This window comes from Giraffa tippelskirchi, chromosome 14, assembly GCF_054371585.1.
Source record: "Giraffa tippelskirchi isolate mGirTip1 chromosome 14, T2T-mGirTip1v1.2.pri, whole genome shotgun sequence".
NCBI lineage: Eukaryota > Metazoa > Chordata > Mammalia > Artiodactyla > Giraffidae > Giraffa > Giraffa tippelskirchi.
Genome location: NC_137288.1, coordinates 9,522,793 through 9,539,567, shown reverse-complemented (window position 1 = coordinate 9,539,567; position 16,775 = coordinate 9,522,793). Strand labels below are relative to the sequence as shown.

At 55.0% G+C, this 16,775-nt stretch overlaps 2 protein-coding genes and 1 long non-coding RNA gene across 3 annotated transcripts in view; 2 read left to right on the top strand and 1 right to left on the bottom strand.

Moving 5' to 3' along the window:
• The window catches only part of LOC145534150 (uncharacterized), a 694,441-nt gene that overhangs the window by 530,199 nt on the left and 147,467 nt on the right, over positions 1-16,775 (bottom strand). The window contains exons 19-21 of the long non-coding RNA XR_014074276.1: positions 15,877-15,988; positions 8,236-8,347; positions 616-727 (exon numbers count right to left, since the gene is read on the bottom strand). This is a non-coding gene — a long non-coding RNA (uncharacterized LOC145534150). The remainder of the gene's footprint in view (positions 1-615; positions 728-8,235; positions 8,348-15,876; positions 15,989-16,775) is intronic.
• LOC145534144 (uncharacterized) lies at positions 4,452-7,875 on the top strand. The gene is made up of 3 exons (XM_081561519.1): positions 4,452-4,586; positions 4,986-5,298; positions 5,551-7,875. The coding sequence occupies exons 1-3, from the start codon at positions 4,452-4,454 to the stop codon at positions 6,177-6,179; spliced, it is 1,077 nt and encodes a 358-aa protein (XP_081417645.1). The 3' UTR covers positions 6,180-7,875.
• On the top strand, positions 11,735-13,849 carry LOC145534010 (uncharacterized). Its single transcript, XM_081561374.1, has 3 exons — positions 11,735-12,227; positions 12,627-12,939; positions 13,192-13,849. Exons 1-3 carry the CDS (start codon positions 11,991-11,993, stop codon positions 13,818-13,820), a joined length of 1,179 nt encoding a protein of 392 aa, XP_081417500.1. The 5' UTR covers positions 11,735-11,990; the 3' UTR covers positions 13,821-13,849.

The window sequence follows — 16,775 nt, the reverse complement described above, 5'->3', positions numbered from 1 at the left end:
ACTTCGAATGAGGTCATATGAGCGGGACTCTGGAAATGGCTCCGAAATCGGGAGAAAGGGGTCAGGGTATGTGGGAATCCGGCGGGGGTGGGGGGTGGATGAAGGAAGGTGTCCCTCCTCTCTCCAGTGCAATTTGGTTTGGTGAGTCTCAAAGCTACCAGATGGCACTTCCCAAGTCAGGCCCCCGCAGGAATCAGGGTGGGCTGCGTGCCTCGGCCCCTGCCACAGGGACAAGCCACACCAGTGGCCTCCCTGAGCTCCAATGGCCGGATCTGGGGGTTCTGTCTGGGTGCACACCTCCTTGCTGTGGCCAAGTTCCCCCCTTCTCTGAGCACCAGCTTCATCCTCTCGAATGAGGACATCGATTGCTACCTTGGCACGTTACTCTCTTCATCCTGTGAAGACTCATTAGGCTTATCCTACAATTACTAGCTGGCCCGAAGAGATATCTCCTGAATCCAGATTAAGCTGGAGTCTCCCAGGCTCATCTGGCATGTCTTCCCTGAAGTCTGCCAAAACCCACACCCTTGCATTTCCAGGGACTCCCCTTAGCCAGCTGGGCAGAAAACCCAGCATGGTTCAAACAAGCTGACAGAGAAGCGGGAGAGGACTCACGGGCAGACGGCTTCCCTCAGGTCTCGGGTGGAGTTCTGGGACCACAGCAGCAACGGGCCATCCCAGGCCCTGGGCTCAGCAGCGCCCTCATTCTCAGGCCGGCGGCTCTGCCCTGAGGGGAGCAGGAAGGTCACCAACTGCCGAAGGCGGGCCTCACGCCCCTCCCACTGCTGGAGCCTGACCTCCCCCGGCCCCACCCCTTCCCCTACCCCAGCAGGACGACAGCTCGTCTTCCCCTGGCTTCCAACGGGAGGCCCGGCCCTGGGCCCCGATTGGGCACTGCCCCAGCCCGGAGCCAATCACAGTGGCCAGGGAGGTGGAACGCACCGATTGGCCAGGGCCAGGTCATGTGACCATACTCCCCAGGAAACTCAAATATTACCAAGGTTCCCTAAGAAACCAATGAACAGAATTATCCAGTAAAGGCAAACCGTGCTTTTTAATGAGGCCAATGTCACAGAAAAAAAAAAAATGCTTCACAATGAACTGCTCAAGGAAGCTACTAAATAAACTTTCAGAAAAGTTTAGTAGTTTTTTTTTTTTTTTAATAGGGTGACGGAGAGCTATACCTTTCCCGTCTATGTGAATTTAGGTTTAAACTAGATTTCCCTTGGCTATTATATAAGACAAAAAAACCCACATCCCCCCCTTTCACTCCCCCCCACCCCCAAAAAGTGTTTTAATCTATAGAATTTTTGTGTCCTCAGTTGTGTCTGATTCGCGGCAACTCACGAACTCTACACAGCCAGGCTCTTCCGTCCATGGAATTCAGGGCAATTTTTTCTGTCCCAGTAAATGCCCACCCTGGGTGATCCAAAGGCAAGGGCTCAGAGGCTCCTGAGAGACTAACTCCTTTCAGCTGAGCACAGAGCTGGCTCCTCACTGGGATGCCTGTGGCCTGGGGCTCCCTGAGGGGAGAGCAGCACTCGCCCCACCGTGTGGTCACTGCTGGAAGTGCAGGCTGCTCCTCACTCCCCCTTGACAGTGTCCCTGAGGGCAGAACAGTGTGAATCGAATCAAGGTGGAAATGCAAACTCCAATGCAACCAAACTCACCACAAGGTCTCTAAAACCACTCAGGAACAGGGAATTGGAAACTGCAGGGGATGACAGGAATGGAGATGGAGACTTGACACCTTACACCGAGTTCACTTCCAGTTATCCCTAGACAAACTTTCCATGAAAACTTGTCACAAATCTCGAAGAACAATGAGCAGAAACCGGACACGTGCTTTGAGTCTTCACACACAAAACTAAAAGCCAGTCCACAAAAAAAAAAACCCAGAGAATACAGTGGACTTTGCAAAATCAAAGATATCTACTGTGGGAAAGACCTCATGACAAAAGCAAAAGACAGGTCATACATCGCGAGACGAATGAGTGGAAACACAAAGCTTATCAAGGATGTGTCTCCAAACAGACAAAGAACACCAACACAACAAGCCTGTGAAAACTAGGGAAAGGTCTGAAGGGACACCAGACTGAGGAAGACACACACAGAGGATCCAGGATGATGTCCAGCACTGAGGGCCTGAAGAAACAACAGTCTAGTTGCACCCCCTCAGGCCTGTGTGACCGTGGATGAGGCCTCTGTTTCCCGGTGGCTCTGAGAGATGGACAGGGAGGAAGGGGAAGAGAAGTCACTTGCATTTCTAATACTCACAGCAAAGTCTTCCAACGAGAAGGGAATTATCACCCCCACTGACAATGCCATTCACTGAAGTGATACCCACCAGTCCATCTAACCCAGAAGGGAAGGATGGATCTGTTCTCACAAAACGGCGAGAGATGGAAGAAGGAAGATCAAGCCCACACCAATCACTGGAAAGAGAAGCTGTGCTCAGGGCTTGAAAGAATTCCTATTGGGAAAATGATGTCACAGCCCCACAAGGCAATCCACAGCTTCGATGCTATTCCTCCCAAAATGCCAATGCATTTTCGCACCGAACAAAGAATTGCAAAAGGGGTACGGAGACAGAAAAGAGCCTAAACTGTCAATACAATCCGACGAAAAAGCCCCGATACGGACATCCAAGGTTGTGTGAAAGGAAATTAGACGACCAAACTAGGATCCTCAGGAGAGTATCGGAGAAGGCAATGGCGACCCACTCCAGTACTCTTGCCTGGAAAACGTCCTGGACGGAGGAGCCTGGTAGGCTGCAGGCCATGGGGTCACGCAGAGTCAGACACGACTGAAGTGACTTAGCCGCAGCAGCAGCAGCAGGACAGTATGCTATTGGGAATACAACAACACACACAGATCCAGATCGATGGAATAAAGTGGAGGGTCCAGAAACAAACCCCAGCATCCATGGTCAACTCATCTCTGACACAGAAGGGGAGAATATCCAAATGGGAACAAGAAAGCCTCTTCAATCAATGTCCATGGGAAAACCAGACAGCTACATCTGAAGAACGCTATTGGTTTTGATCTCATACCACCTCAATATAGGGGGAAAACCTCACCCTAAAGACTGATGTCATGAGATAGCTAGAAAGAAGCGTAGGTCAAAGGCTCCTTAACATCAGAGTCTCCTTGCCATTTGCTGGGCGGAGGTCGAAATGGGTCTCTTCAAGTAAGGCAAAGAGGTACACGAAGTACACCCATGGGTTTCCATCCAATGGAACCTCTTCACAACAGAGAAGCTAAGCATTCACAAATGCAAAAGATAGGAAACAGAACATGAGAGACTCCTTGCAAGTGGTGTATCTGAGAAGGGGTTCATATGGAAAGAGACGAAGAATGCACAGCACTCAGATTCCAAGAAACAACACCACCACCACCCTTGACCCTTCCCCCATGACCAACTCCGACCTAAAGCCTTTCTCTCCCTCTAACCTATCCCTAAAACATAACCCTCATCTAATCATATACATGTGCATCCCTAGCATCCATCCATCCACACACGAGAGAGAAAGAGGAAGACACAGACGGAACTGAGAAAGGAAAAGAGAGGGACACAGCCAGAGAGAGACACGGAACCAAAGAGAGGAAAGGAGTCCACGGTCCAGACTTTTCCTCAATCTGCCTCGAAGGTAGAAGCAATGACAGCGCCCTTCCACCCCAGAAGGGGGAAAAGGACGGAAGGTTTGGAGAGGAAAAGACAAGAACGCAGGGAGCCATTAGAAGCTCAGCCACCCGCAGAAGCCGAGCTGGGACACTTGAACAGAATCTCAATGGAAACAGAGGAGCAGAAAGTTGGCTACTCTTTTCTATAAGAGAGGGAGACCTTCGAGTCTTCCTTTCGGTCCTCCAACTTGGATGCGGGGTCTCAAAACAGTCAGGAGGGGGAGTGCCTTTTCCTGGGTACCACGGCACATCCAGGCCTCGTTCTGCCCCATTCTGTGCTGTGTCAGCCCTGGATGGAATCTTTCTTTCTGAAGTCTCAGCGCACAAGCTCCACGTGATATCGGCCCCAGGTGGAAAGGCATGGAGCTGCTCGTAGGCCGACAGACCTAGGAAGCAGATGGGAGAATGACCACCACTCTGCAGATGGAGAGACTGGGGCAACCCTGAGGGGCATATGCTTGTCCAGGGCCACACCACTTATGAGAAGAAGGAGCCTGGTCTGAGAGCAGTGGGGTCCTCGGAGCTCAGGCCCTGGCTGAACCCAGGCCTCCCCAGGGCTGTGGGCTGGGCTGTGTGGGTGTCACTGTGCCTGCACATGGCCTAAGGGGGGTGGTCGAGCAGTCAGAAACCCAGAGATTCCCTTGGGAAGTTTTGGGGAAGGGACCTCAGCACGAACCCCAGGAGATGATGTCACCTGCCGGCAACAGAACCCAACAGAACCCGCAGCCCGGGTATCCAGGCCTCCAGCCAGTTCACTGGCTGCCAGGATGTTCTGCTGTTTGCCCCTGCCCAGAGGCCGGGGCCTCAGGAGTGCTCACAGGCAGTGTGCGTGGGCACCCTGTCGACGTTGGCTCAGGACACCCCCGAGAGGCCTCTGGCCCTTTGCCCGGAGAAACAGAAAGGTAACACGGGGAGCCCCAGGACGGACCAGGCCGCCTCTCCCATGCCACCCGGAAACACCGGGTCCTTTGCCTGTGTGTGTGGATGCGGGTTTCTTGGGGTGTGTCTCCCTCAAGGAAGCCCAGGCGGATGTGGGGTCAGAAGCCTGCGGACAAGTTGTGTCCACACCCCAGGGGAGAGCAGGCTGGGCGGGATGGGGAGAGTGCGGGCAGCGGCGGCCGCCCAGGCGGACCTCACACCCTCAGGTGGGTCTCTTTCCTCCCGGGTGGGGATCTGAGCAGACACACGTCTCTGACCCTTCTGGGAAGAGAAGTTCGAGCAGGCAGAAGCAGCGGCTCCACTGCCCAGGCCCAGCTCGGAAAACTCCTAGCATGGCTGGCTGACGGTCACTGTCGTTGCAGAGCTTCCCACGTGATGAGGCCGAGGACGGGGACACCCCATCCACCTCCCGGAGGGAGGGGTCGGAGCACCACCTCCCCGCCCGTGAGGCCCAGTGCAGGCTCCAGGTGAGCGTGCCCACGGAGGCATCAGCCCCACCGGGGGAGAAGCGGAGGCGGGGAAGGCCTGCTGCCGAGACACCGCCCAGGATACACCCGGCGGCCCAGTCTGAGGCTGCCACGGAGCTCAGCACACCCGGCTCCGACCCAGAGTCCCGAGAACCCCGGCCTCTGAGGCAGCAGGAGGACCTGGAGCCCAGCACGCCAGAGCACAGAGGTGAGGACGCTGGGGCTGGTGCACGGGAGTGTGTGGGGAGAGGGTGCTGAGCTACACAGGGACGAGTCCCCGAAAGCTGCTGCTGGGCCTGCAGCAAGCGCTGGCCTCACACCCCCCGCCCCCCATCTTGCACACTTCAGTCCCAAAAGACATCCGACGCTGGGTATTCTTTGGGAATCTCTTGGAAGCTTTCTGTCCCGGGAGACGCACATGCCAAGGCTGGCCTGTGGGCAAACTTTGCTTCTCCCCCAGCTCTAGCACTGGCCTCCAACTGGAACCAGGCTCCGCTTCCCAGACCTGTCCCTACAGAGGTGCTGGCTCCAGGTGCAGGACCCAGGGATCCACCGAGGGCAGATGGAGAACCGAGACTTGCCCTCGCAGAGACACCAGGCCAGCTGGGTACTGGCCAGCACACCGGGCAGATCGGATCTCCATGCCTGCAGGACCCCCAGCCCCAGGCACTGATGTCCCACCCCCTCAGCCAGAACCTCCACCTCCACGTGCACCTCTACCTGCTCGGGCTCTGGCAGGAGAACCCGAGGCAGAGGAGGAGTCACCGCCTCGGCAGGGAGAGCCTGCCCTGGCTCCCGCGCAACACCCAGACGCCCACGATGACTCACCCACCCCTGCAGGGAGAACGAGCCCCCGCTCTGGACAGACACCCAGAGCCCTTGCCGGAAACACCACGTCCAGGGGAGCGGTCGGCTCTGCAGCCTCCATCCCCGTCTGCTCACCGTGGACGCTGGCAACTCGGTCTGCCCCCAGGGGACATGGAGTTCCTTTCCCCTGAACTGCTTTGCATTTGGTTTGTTTCCACCTTTCTGGTGATGTTTTATTTTTTGTATGGTTTCCTGTACTTTTGTTGGTTAAGTTGGGATTAGTAAACTTTTTCATCATTGTTGCAATTTGGGAACACTGTTGTGTAACTCTGGTGATACTGTGTTACCATCACCACTTTGTAGTTTCAGACCCGTTTGATCTTTATGCCCCACCCCCCAACAAAGCCTGGATTCAAGGCAAGCACGCCCTGTTCATCCCTTCCCCCGATCCTGAACACAATTTCATCCTTTCTTTGTGCATTCCTTCCTATATTCTTGGTGTCCCCAATCAATGACTCTCAGTGAAATGACTGAAGGAGTGTTTTTTGGACTCTCCAACTACTGTAAGACTCCATTGGAGAGTTCTCATTTGTATGTCATTTGAACTAGCCTTTGATATCTGAAAGGACGGTGTACGTCCTTTCAAGATACCATGTGCCAAACGAAGCCCTTTTGGCAACTGCCATCATTATCTCCAGGCAGGCATTGCTGTGTCAAGGGTGACATCTCAGCCAGAAGGCAGAGGCTGAGCTCGTCTTGTTGCACCAGCTCCCAAAAGAAGCCAAGAAAGGGAGCTGGAACAACAAACCACCCCAACACCCAGGAAAGCGTTCTTCATGACAGAAGGCTAGAAAATGACCCAACATCCTTGTGGCCCAGAACCCCTCTAGAAAATCACTGTTCCATAAAAAAGAGAAACACATGGGAAGTTCCAAGGAGAGGCAATGCCCATGGCCCGTGTACTTGAGAGACGGCCTGACCGCTCCGGGGAAGACACGCACCGACGGAACCCCTTGGGAAACAGCAGTGATAGTCCTCACCGTCGTAAGGGTTTCCTCTGGGGACAACCTGCCCGGGGCACCACACGAGGGAGCAGACCGGCTTCTCTTCCTCTGCCCCCACACCATTCACTCATGAAGGCAGCTCAGGTGTTCTCATGCCCTGCCTGCCTGCCTGCCTGGCTCATCCGTGAGCTGTGACCACCTACAGGGCAGGACTCCACCTTCTCCTCTCTGTGTACCGTGAATCTGCACACAGTGGGCTTGCAGAACCTTAGGAGACTTGAGCCATTCCCACTCGAGCCAGAACCCTCCCCAGGAAGGAAAACAGCTGTGGAGTCGTTTTGGCCCCAGCACTGGTTCGAAAGCCTGGCGCCTCCTACAGCCTCTACGGTGTGAAGAGGGAGGTCCCTTCTGACAGAGCTTTCCGGGTCTCAGATCTAAGCTGTTGTTTCACTGTCAGCTGTGTCTCTTCCGTTGCAGCCAGGTGGGCCACGCTGCTCCAAAGGAGCTCACAAGCTGAGTTTCAAGGGAGGTATAGAGAGGACAGGGATGGCTACAACGTACTGCAAACTGAGTGAGGGTCCCCACAATCCTCAGCAAAGGTCTGTGGTGTGCAAGTGGGGAGTAGAGGGCCCCCAAGTTCCAAAGGAAGGGAGGTAGTCGGGAGCTAAAGCCCTTGGCCGCTGTGGTAGTAGCTGCAGATGGCAGCTCGTCCACAGTGCACTTCGAATGAGGTCATATGAGCGGGACTCTGGAAATGGCTCCGAAATCGGGAGAAAGGGGTCAGGGTATGTGGGAATCCGGCGGGGGTGGGGGGTGGATGAAGGAAGGTGTCCCTCCTCTCTCCAGTGCAATTTGGTTTGGTGAGTCTCAAAGCTACCAGATGGCACTTCCCAAGTCAGGCCCCCGCAGGAATCAGGGTGGGCTGCGTGCCTCGGCCCCTGCCACAGGGACAAGCCACACCAGTGGCCTCCCTGAGCTCCAATGGCCGGATCTGGGGGTTCTGTCTGGGTGCACACCTCCTTGCTGTGGCCAAGTTCCCCCCTTCTCTGAGCACCAGCTTCATCCTCTCGAATGAGGACATCGATTGCTACCTTGGCACGTTACTCTCTTCATCCTGTGAAGACTCATTAGGCTTATCCTACAATTACTAGCTGGCCCGAAGAGATATCTCCTGAATCCAGATTAAGCTGGAGTCTCCCAGGCTCATCTGGCATGTCTTCCCTGAAGTCTGCCAAAACCCACACCCTTGCATTTCCAGGGACTCCCCTTAGCCAGCTGGGCAGAAAACCCAGCATGGTTCAAACAAGCTGACAGAGAAGCGGGAGAGGACTCACGGGCAGACGGCTTCCCTCAGGTCTCGGGTGGAGTTCTGGGACCACAGCAGCAACGGGCCATCCCAGGCCCTGGGCTCAGCAGCGCCCTCATTCTCAGGCCGGCGGCTCTGCCCTGAGGGGAGCAGGAAGGTCACCAACTGCCGCAGGCGGGCCTCACGCCCCTCCCACTGCTGGAGCCTGACCTCCCCCGGCCCCACCCCTTCCCCTACCCCAGCAGGACGACAGCTCGTCTTCCCCTGGCTTCCAACGGGAGGCCCGGCCCTGGGCCCCGATTGGGCACTGCCCCAGCCCGGAGCCAATCACAGTGGCCAGGGAGGTGGAACGCACCGATTGGCCAGGGCCAGGTCATGGGACCATACTCCCCAGGAAACTCAAATATTACCAAGGTTCCCTAAGAAACCAATGAACAGAATTATCCAGTAAAGGCAAACCGTGCTTTTTAATGAGGCCAATGTCACAGAAAAAAAAAAAATGCTTCACAATGAACTGCTCAAGGAAGCTACTAAATAAACTTTCAGAAAAGTTTAGTAGTTTTTTTTTTTTTTTTAATAGGGTGACGGAGAGCTATACCTTTCCCGTCTATGTGAATTTAGGTTTAAACTAGATTTCCCTTGGCTATTATATAAGACAAAAAAACCCACATCCCCCCCTTTCACTCCCCCCCACCCCCAAAAAGTGTTTTAATCTATAGAATTTTTGTGTCCTCAGTTGTGTCTGATTCGCGGCAACTCACGAACTCTACACAGCCAGGCTCTTCCGTCCATGGAATTCAGGGCAATTTTTTCTGTCCCAGTAAATGCCCACCCTGGGTGATCCAAAGGCAAGGGCTCAGAGGCTCCTGAGAGACTAACTCCTTTCAGCTGAGCACAGAGCTGGCTCCTCACTGGGATGCCTGTGGCCTGGGGCTCCCTGAGGGGAGAGCAGCACTCGCCCCACCGTGTGGTCACTGCTGGAAGTGCAGGCTGCTCCTCACTCCCCCTTGACAGTGTCCCTGAGGGCAGAACAGTGTGAATCGAATCAAGGTGGAAATGCAAACTCCAATGCAACCAAACTCCCCACAAGGTCTCTAAAACCACTCAGGAACAGGGAATTGGAAACTGCAGGGGATGACAGGAATGGAGATGGAGACTTGACACCTTACACCGAGTTCACTTCCAGTTATCCCTAGACAAACTTTCCATGAAAACTTGTCACAAATCTCGAAGAACAATGAGCAGAAACCGGACACGTGCTTTGAGTCTTCACACACAAAACTAAAAGCCAGTCCACAAAAAAAAAAAACCCAGAGAATACAGTGGACTTTGCAAAATCAAAGATATCTACTGTGGGAAAGACCTCATGACAAAAGCAAAAGACAGGTCATACATCGCGAGACGAATGAGTGGAAACACAAAGCTTATCAAGGATGTGTCTCCAAACAGACAAAGAACACCAACGCAACAAGCCTGTGAAAACTAGGGAAAGGTCTGAAGGGACACCAGACTGAGGAAGACACACACAGAGGATCCCGGATGATGTCCAGCACTGAGGGCCTGAAGAAACAACGGTCTAGTTGCACCCCCTCAGGCCTGTGTGACCGTGGATGAGGCCTCTGTTTCCCGGTGGCTCTGAGAGATGGACAGGGAGGAAGGGGAAGAGAAGTCACTTGCATTTCTAATACTCACAGCAAAGTCTTCCAACGAGAAGGGAATTATCACCCCCACTGACAATGCCATTCACTGAAGTGATACCCACCAGTCCATCTAACCCAGAAGGGAAGGATGGACCTGTTCTCACAAAACGGCGAGAGATGGAAGAAGGAAGATCAAGCCCACACCAATCACTGGAAAGAGAAGCTGTGCTCAGGGCTTGAAAGAATTCCTATTGGGAAAATGATGTCACAGCCCCACAAGGCAATCCACAGCTTCGATGCTATTCCTCCCAAAATGCCAATGCATTTTCGCACCGAACAAAGAATTGCAAAAGGGGTACGGAGACAGAAAAGAGCCTAAACTGTCGATACAATCCGACGAAAAAGCCCCGATACGGACATCCAAGGTTGTGTGAAAGGAAATTAGACGACCAAACTAGGATCCTCAGGAGAGTATCGGAGAAGGCAATGGCGACCCACTCCAGTACTCTTGCCTGGAAAACGTCCTGGACGGAGGAGCCTGGTAGGCTGCAGGCCATGGGGTCACGCAGAGTCAGACACGACTGAAGTGACTTAGCCGCAGCAGCAGCAGCAGGACAGTATGCTATTGGGAATACAACAACACACACAGATCCAGATCGATGGAATAAAGTGGAGGGTCCAGAAACAAACCCCAGCATCCATGGTCAACTCATCTCTGACACAGAAGGGGAGAATATCCAAATGGGAACAAGAAAGCCTCTTCAATCAATGTCCATGGGAAAACCAGACAGCTACATCTGAAGAACGCTATTGGTTTTGATCTCATACCACCTCAATATAGGGGGAAAACCTCACCCTAAAGACTGATGTCATGAGATAGCTAGAAAGAAGCGTAGGTCAAAGGCTCCTTAACATCAGAGTCTCCTTGCCATTTGCTGGGCGGAGGTCGAAATGGGTCTCTTCAAGTAAGGCAAAGAGGTACACGAAGTACACCCATGGGTTTCCATCCAATGGAACCTCTTCACAACAGAGAAGCTAAGCATTCACAAATGCAAAAGATAGGAAACAGAACATGAGAGACTCCTTGCAAGTGGTGTATCTGAGAAGGGGTTCATATGGAAAGAGACGAAGAATGCACAGCACTCAGATTCCAAGAAACAACACCACCACCACCCTTGACCCTTCCCCCATGACCAACTCCGACCTAAAGCCTTTCTCTCCCTCTAACCTATCCCTAAAACATAACCCTCATCTAATCATATACATGTGCATCCCTAGCATCCATCCATCCACACACGAGAGAGAAAGAGGAAGACACAGACGGAACTGAGAAAGGAAAAGAGAGGGACACAGCCAGAGAGAGACACGGAACCAAAGAGAGGAAAGGAGTCGACGGTCCAGACTTTTCCTCAATCTGCCTCGAAGGTAGAAGCAATGACAGCGCCCTTCCACCCCAGAAGGGGGAAAAGGACGGAAGGTTTGGAGAGGAAAAGACAAGAACGCAGGGAGCCATTAGAAGCTCAGCCACCCGCAGAAGCCGAGCTGGGACACTTGAACAGAATCTCAATGGAAACAGAGGAGCAGAAAGTTGGCTACTCTTTTCTATAAGAGAGGGAGACCTTCGAGTCTTCCTTTCGGTCCTCCAACTTGGATGCGGGGTCTCAAAACAGTCAGGAGGGGGAGTGCCTTTTCCTGGGTACCACGGCACATCCAGGCCTCGTTCTGCCCCATTCTGTGCTGTGTCAGCCCTGGATGGAATCTTTCTTTCTGAAGTCTCAGCGCACAAGCTCCACGTGATATCGGCCCCAGGTGGAAAGGCATGGAGCTGCTCGTAGGCCGACAGACCTAGGAAGCAGATGGGAGAATGACCACCACTCTGCAGATGGAGAGACTGGGGCAACCCTGAGGGGCATATGCTTGTCCAGGGCCACACCACTTATGAGAAGAAGGAGCCTGGTCTGAGAGCAGTGGGGTCCTCGGAGCTCAGGCCCTGGCTGAACCCAGGCCTCCCCAGGGCTGTGGGCTGGGCTGTGTGTGTGTCACTGTGCCTGCACATGGCCTAAGGGGGGTGGTCGAGCAGTCAGAAACCCAGAGATTCCCTTGGGAAGTTTTGGGGAAGGGACCTCAGCACGAACCCCAGGAGATGATGTCACCTGCCGGCAACAGAACCCAACAGAACCCGCAGCCCGGGTATCCAGGCCTCCAGAGCGGAGAGGAGCCCCCAGCCAGTTCACTGGCTGCCAGGATGTTCTGCTGTTTGCCCCTGCCCAGAGGCCGGGGCCTCAGGAGTGCTCACAGGCAGTGTGCGCGGGCACCCTGTCGACGTTGGCTCAGGACACCCCCGAGAGGCCTCTGGCCCTTTGCCCGGAGAAACAGAAAGGTAACACGGGGAGCCCCAGGACGGACCAGGCCGCCTCTCCCATGCCACCCGGAAACACCGGGTCCTTTGCCTGTGTGTGTGGATGCGGGTTTCTTGGGGTGTGTCTCCCTCAAGGAAGCCCAGGCGGATGTGGGGTCAGAAGCCATCGGACAAGTTGTGTCCACACCCCAGGGGAGAGCAGGCTGGGCGGGATGGGGAGAGTGCGGGCAGCGGCGGCCGCCCAGGCGGACCTCACACCCTCAGGTGGGTCTTTTTCCTCCCGGGTGGGGATCTGAGCAGACACACGTCTCTGACCCTTCTGGGAAGAGAAGTTCGAGCAGGCAGAAGCAGCGGCTCCACTGCCCAGGCCCAGCTCGGAAAACTCCTAGCATGGCTGGCTGACGGTCACTGTCGTTGCAGAGCTTCCCAGGTGATGAGGCCGAGGACGGGGACACCCCATCCACCTCCCGGAGGGAGGGGTCGGAGCACCACCCCCCCGCCCGTGAGGCCCAGTGCAGGCTCCAGGTGAGCGTGCCCACGGAGGCATCAGCCCCACCGGGGGAGAAGCGGAGGCGGGGAAGGCCTGCTGCCGAGACACCGCCCAGGATACACCCGGCGGCCCAGTCTGAGGCTGCCACGGAGCTCAGCACACCCGGCTCCGACCCAGAGTCCCGAGAACCCCGGCCTCTGAGGCAGCAGGAGGACCTGGAGCCCAGCACGCCAGAGCACAGAGGTGAGGACGCTGGGGCTGGTGCACGGGAGTGTGTGGGGAGAGGGTGCTGAGCTACACAGGGACGAGTCCCCGAAAGCTGCTGCTGGGCCTGCAGCAAGCGCTGGCCTCACACCCCCCGCCCCCCATCTTGCACACTTCAGTCCCAAAAGACATCCGACGCTGGGTATTCTTTGGGAATCTCTTGGAGGCTTTCTGTCCCGGGAGACGCACATGCCAAGGCTGGCCTGTGGGCAAACTTTGCTTCTCCCCCAGCTCTAGCACTGGCCTCCAACTGGAACCAGGCTCCGCTTCCCAGACCTGTCCCTACAGAGGTGCTGGCTCCAGGTGCAGGACCCAGGGATCCACCGAGGGCAGATGGGGAACCGAGACTTGCCCTCGCAGAGACACCAGGCCAGCTGGGTACTGGCCAGCACACCGGGCAGATCGGATCTCCATGCCTGCAGGACCCCCAGCCCCAGGCACTGATGTCCCACCCCCTCAGCCAGAACCTCCACCTCCACGTGCACCTCTACCTGCTCGGGCTCTGGCAGGAGAACCCGAGGCAGAGGAGGAGTCACCGCCTCGGCAGGGAGAGCCTGCCCTGGCTCCCGCGCAACACCCAGACGCCCACGATGACTCACCCACCCCTGCAGGGAGAACGAGCCCCCGCTCTGGACAGACACCCAGAGCCCTTGCCGGAAACACCACGTCCAGGGGAGCGGTCGGCTCTGCAGCCTCCATCCCCGTCTGCTCACCGTGGACGCTGGCAACTCGGTCTGCCCCCAGGGGACATGGAGTTCCTTTCCCCTGAACTGCTTTGCATTTGGTTTGTTTCCACCTTTCTGGTGATGTTTTATTTTTTGTATGGTTTCCTGTACTTTTGTTGGTTAAGTTGGGATTAGTAAACTTTTTCATCATTGTTGCAATTTGGGAACACTGTTGTGTAACTCTGGTGATACTGTGTTACCATCACCACTTTGTAGTTTCAGACCCGTTTGATCTTTATGCCCCACCCCCCAACAAAGCCTGGATTCAAGGCAAGCACGCCCTGTTCATCCCTTCCCCCGATCCTGAACACAATTTCATCCTTTCTTTGTGCATTCCTTCCTATATTCTTGGTGTCCCCAATCAATGACTCTCAGTGAAATGACTGAAGGAGTGTTTTTTGGACTCTCCAACTACTGTAAGACTCCATTGGAGAGTTCTCATTTGTATGTCATTTGAACTAGCCTTTGATATCTGAAAGGACGGTGTACGTCCTTTCAAGATACCATGTGCCAAACGAAGCCCTTTTGGCAACTGCCATCATTATCTCCAGGCAGGCATTGCTGTGTCAAGGGTGACATCTCAGCCAGAAGGCAGAGGCTGAGCTCGTCTTGTTGCACCAGCTCCCAAAAGAAGCCAAGAAAGGGAGCTGGAACAACAAACCACCCCAACACCCAGGAAAGCGTTCTTCATGACAGAAGGCTAGAAAATGACCCAACATCCTTGTGGCCCAGAACCCCTCTAGAAAATCACTGTTCCATAAAAAAGAGAAACACATGGGAAGTTCCAAGGAGAGGCAATGCCCATGGCCCGTGTACTTGAGAGACGGCCTGACCGCTCCGGGGAAGACACGCACCGACGGAACCCCTTGGGAAACAGCAGTGATAGTCCTCACCGTCGTAAGGGTTTCCTCTGGGGACAACCTGCCCGGGGCACCACACGAGGGAGCAGACCGGCTTCTCTTCCTCTGCCCCCACACCATTCACTCATGAAGGCAGCTCAGGTGTTCTCAGGCCCTGCCTGCCTGCCTGCCTGGCTCATCCGTGAGCTGTGACCACCTACAGGGCAGGACTCCACCTTCTCCTCTCTGTGTACCGTGAATCTGCACACAGTGGGCTTGCAGAACCTTAGGAGACTTGAGCCATTCCCACTCGAGCCAGAACCCTCCCCAGGAAGGAAAACAGCTGTGGAGTCATTTTGGCCCCAGCACTGGTTCGAAAGCCTGGCGCCTCCTACAGCCTCTACGGTGTGAAGAGGGAGGTCCCTTCTGACAGAGCTTTCCGGGTCTCAGATCTAAGCTGTTGTTTCACTGTCAGCTGTGTCTCTTCCGTTGCAGCCAGGTGGGCCACGCTGCTCCAAAGGAGCTCACAAGCTGAGTTTCAAGGGAGGTATAGAGAGGACAGGGATGGCTACAACGTACTGCAAACTGAGTGAGGGTCCCCACAATCCTCAGCAAAGGTCTGTGGTGTGCAAGTGGGGAGTAGAGGGCCCCCAAGTTCCAAAGGAAGGGAGGTAGTCGGGAGCTAAAGCCCTTGGCCGCTGTGGTAGTAGCTGCAGATGGCAGCTCGTCCACAGTGCACTTCGAATGAGGTCATATGAGCGGGACTCTGGAAATGGCTCCGAAATCGGGAGAAAGGGGTCAGGGTATGTGGGAATCCGGCGGGGGTGGGGGGTGGATGAAGGAAGGTGTCCCTCCTCTCTCCAGTGCAATTTGGTTTGGTGAGTCTCAAAGCTACCAGATGGCACTTCCCAAGTCAGGCCCCCGCAGGAATCAGGGTGGGCTGCGTGCCTCGGCCCCTGCCACAGGGACAAGCCACACCAGTGGCCTCCCTGAGCTCCAATGGCCGGATCTGGGGGTTCTGTCTGGGTGCACACCTCCTTGCTGTGGCCAAGTTCCCCCCTTCTCTGAGCACCAGCTTCATCCTCTCGAATGAGGACATCGATTGCTACCTTGGCACGTTACTCTCTTCATCCTGTGAAGACTCATTAGGCTTATCCTACAATTACTAGCTGGCCCGAAGAGATATCTCCTGAATCCAGATTAAGCTGGAGTCTCCCAGGCTCATCTGGCATGTCTTCCCTGAAGTCTGCCAAAACCCACACCCTTGCATTTCCAGGGACTCCCCTTAGCCAGCTGGGCAGAAAACCCAGCATGGTTCAAACAAGCTGACAGACAAGCGGGAGAGGACTCACGGGCAGACGGCTTCCCTCAGGTCTCGGGTGGAGCTCTGGGACCACAGCAGCAACGGGCCATCCCAGGCCCTGGGCTCAGCAGCGCCCTCATTCTCAGGCCGGCGGCTCTGCCCTGAGGGGAGCAGGAAGGTCACCAACTGCCGCAGGCGGGCCTCACGCCCCTCCCACTGCTGGAGCCTGACCTCCCCCGGCCCCACCCCTTCCCCTACCCCAGCAGGACGACAGCTCGTCTTCCCCTGGCTTCCAACGGGAGGCCCGGCCCTGGGCCCCGATTGGGCACTGCCCCAGCCCGGAGCCAATCACAGTGGCCAGGGAGGTGGAACGCACCGATTGGCCAGGGCCAGGTCATGGGACCATACTCCCCAGGAAACTCAAATATTACCAAGGTTCCCTAAGAAACCAATGAACAGAATTATCCAGTAAAGGCAAACCGTGCTTTTTAATGAGGCCAATGTCACAGAAAAAAAAAAAATGCTTCACAATGAACTGCTCAAGGAAGCTACTAAATAAACTTTCAGAAAAGTTTAGTAGTTTTTTTTTTTTTTTAATAGGGTGACGGAGAGCTATACCTTTCCCGTCTATGTGAATTTAGGTTTAAACTAGATTTCCCTTGGCTATTATATAAGACAAAAAAACCCACATCCCCCCCTTTCACTCCCCCCCACCCCCAAAAAGTGTTTTAATCTATAGAATTTTTGTGTCCTCAGTTGTGTCTGATTCGCGGCAACTCACGAACTCTACACAGCCAGGCTCTTCCGTCCATGGAATTCAGGGCAATTTTTTCTGTCCCAGTAAATGCCCACCCTGGGTGATCCAAAGGCAAGGGCTCAGAGGCTCCTGAGAGACTAACTCCTTTCAGCTGAGCACAGAGCTGGCTCCTCACTGGGATGCCTGTGGCC

Coding starts and splice junctions, on each gene's coding strand:
- LOC145534144 (XM_081561519.1), top strand. CDS start 4,452: ATGTTCTGCTGTTTGCCCCTGCCCAGAGGCCGGGGCCTCAGGAGTGCT. Junction 4,587..4,985: donor TTGCCCGGAGAAACAGAAAG/GTAACACGGGGA, acceptor CTGTCGTTGCAG/AGCTTCCCACGTGATGAGGC. Junction 5,299..5,550: donor CAGCACGCCAGAGCACAGAG/GTGAGGACGCTG, acceptor CTTCTCCCCCAG/CTCTAGCACTGGCCTCCAAC.
- LOC145534010 (XM_081561374.1), top strand. CDS start 11,991: ATGATGTCACCTGCCGGCAACAGAACCCAACAGAACCCGCAGCCCGGG. Junction 12,228..12,626: donor TTGCCCGGAGAAACAGAAAG/GTAACACGGGGA, acceptor CTGTCGTTGCAG/AGCTTCCCAGGTGATGAGGC. Junction 12,940..13,191: donor CAGCACGCCAGAGCACAGAG/GTGAGGACGCTG, acceptor CTTCTCCCCCAG/CTCTAGCACTGGCCTCCAAC.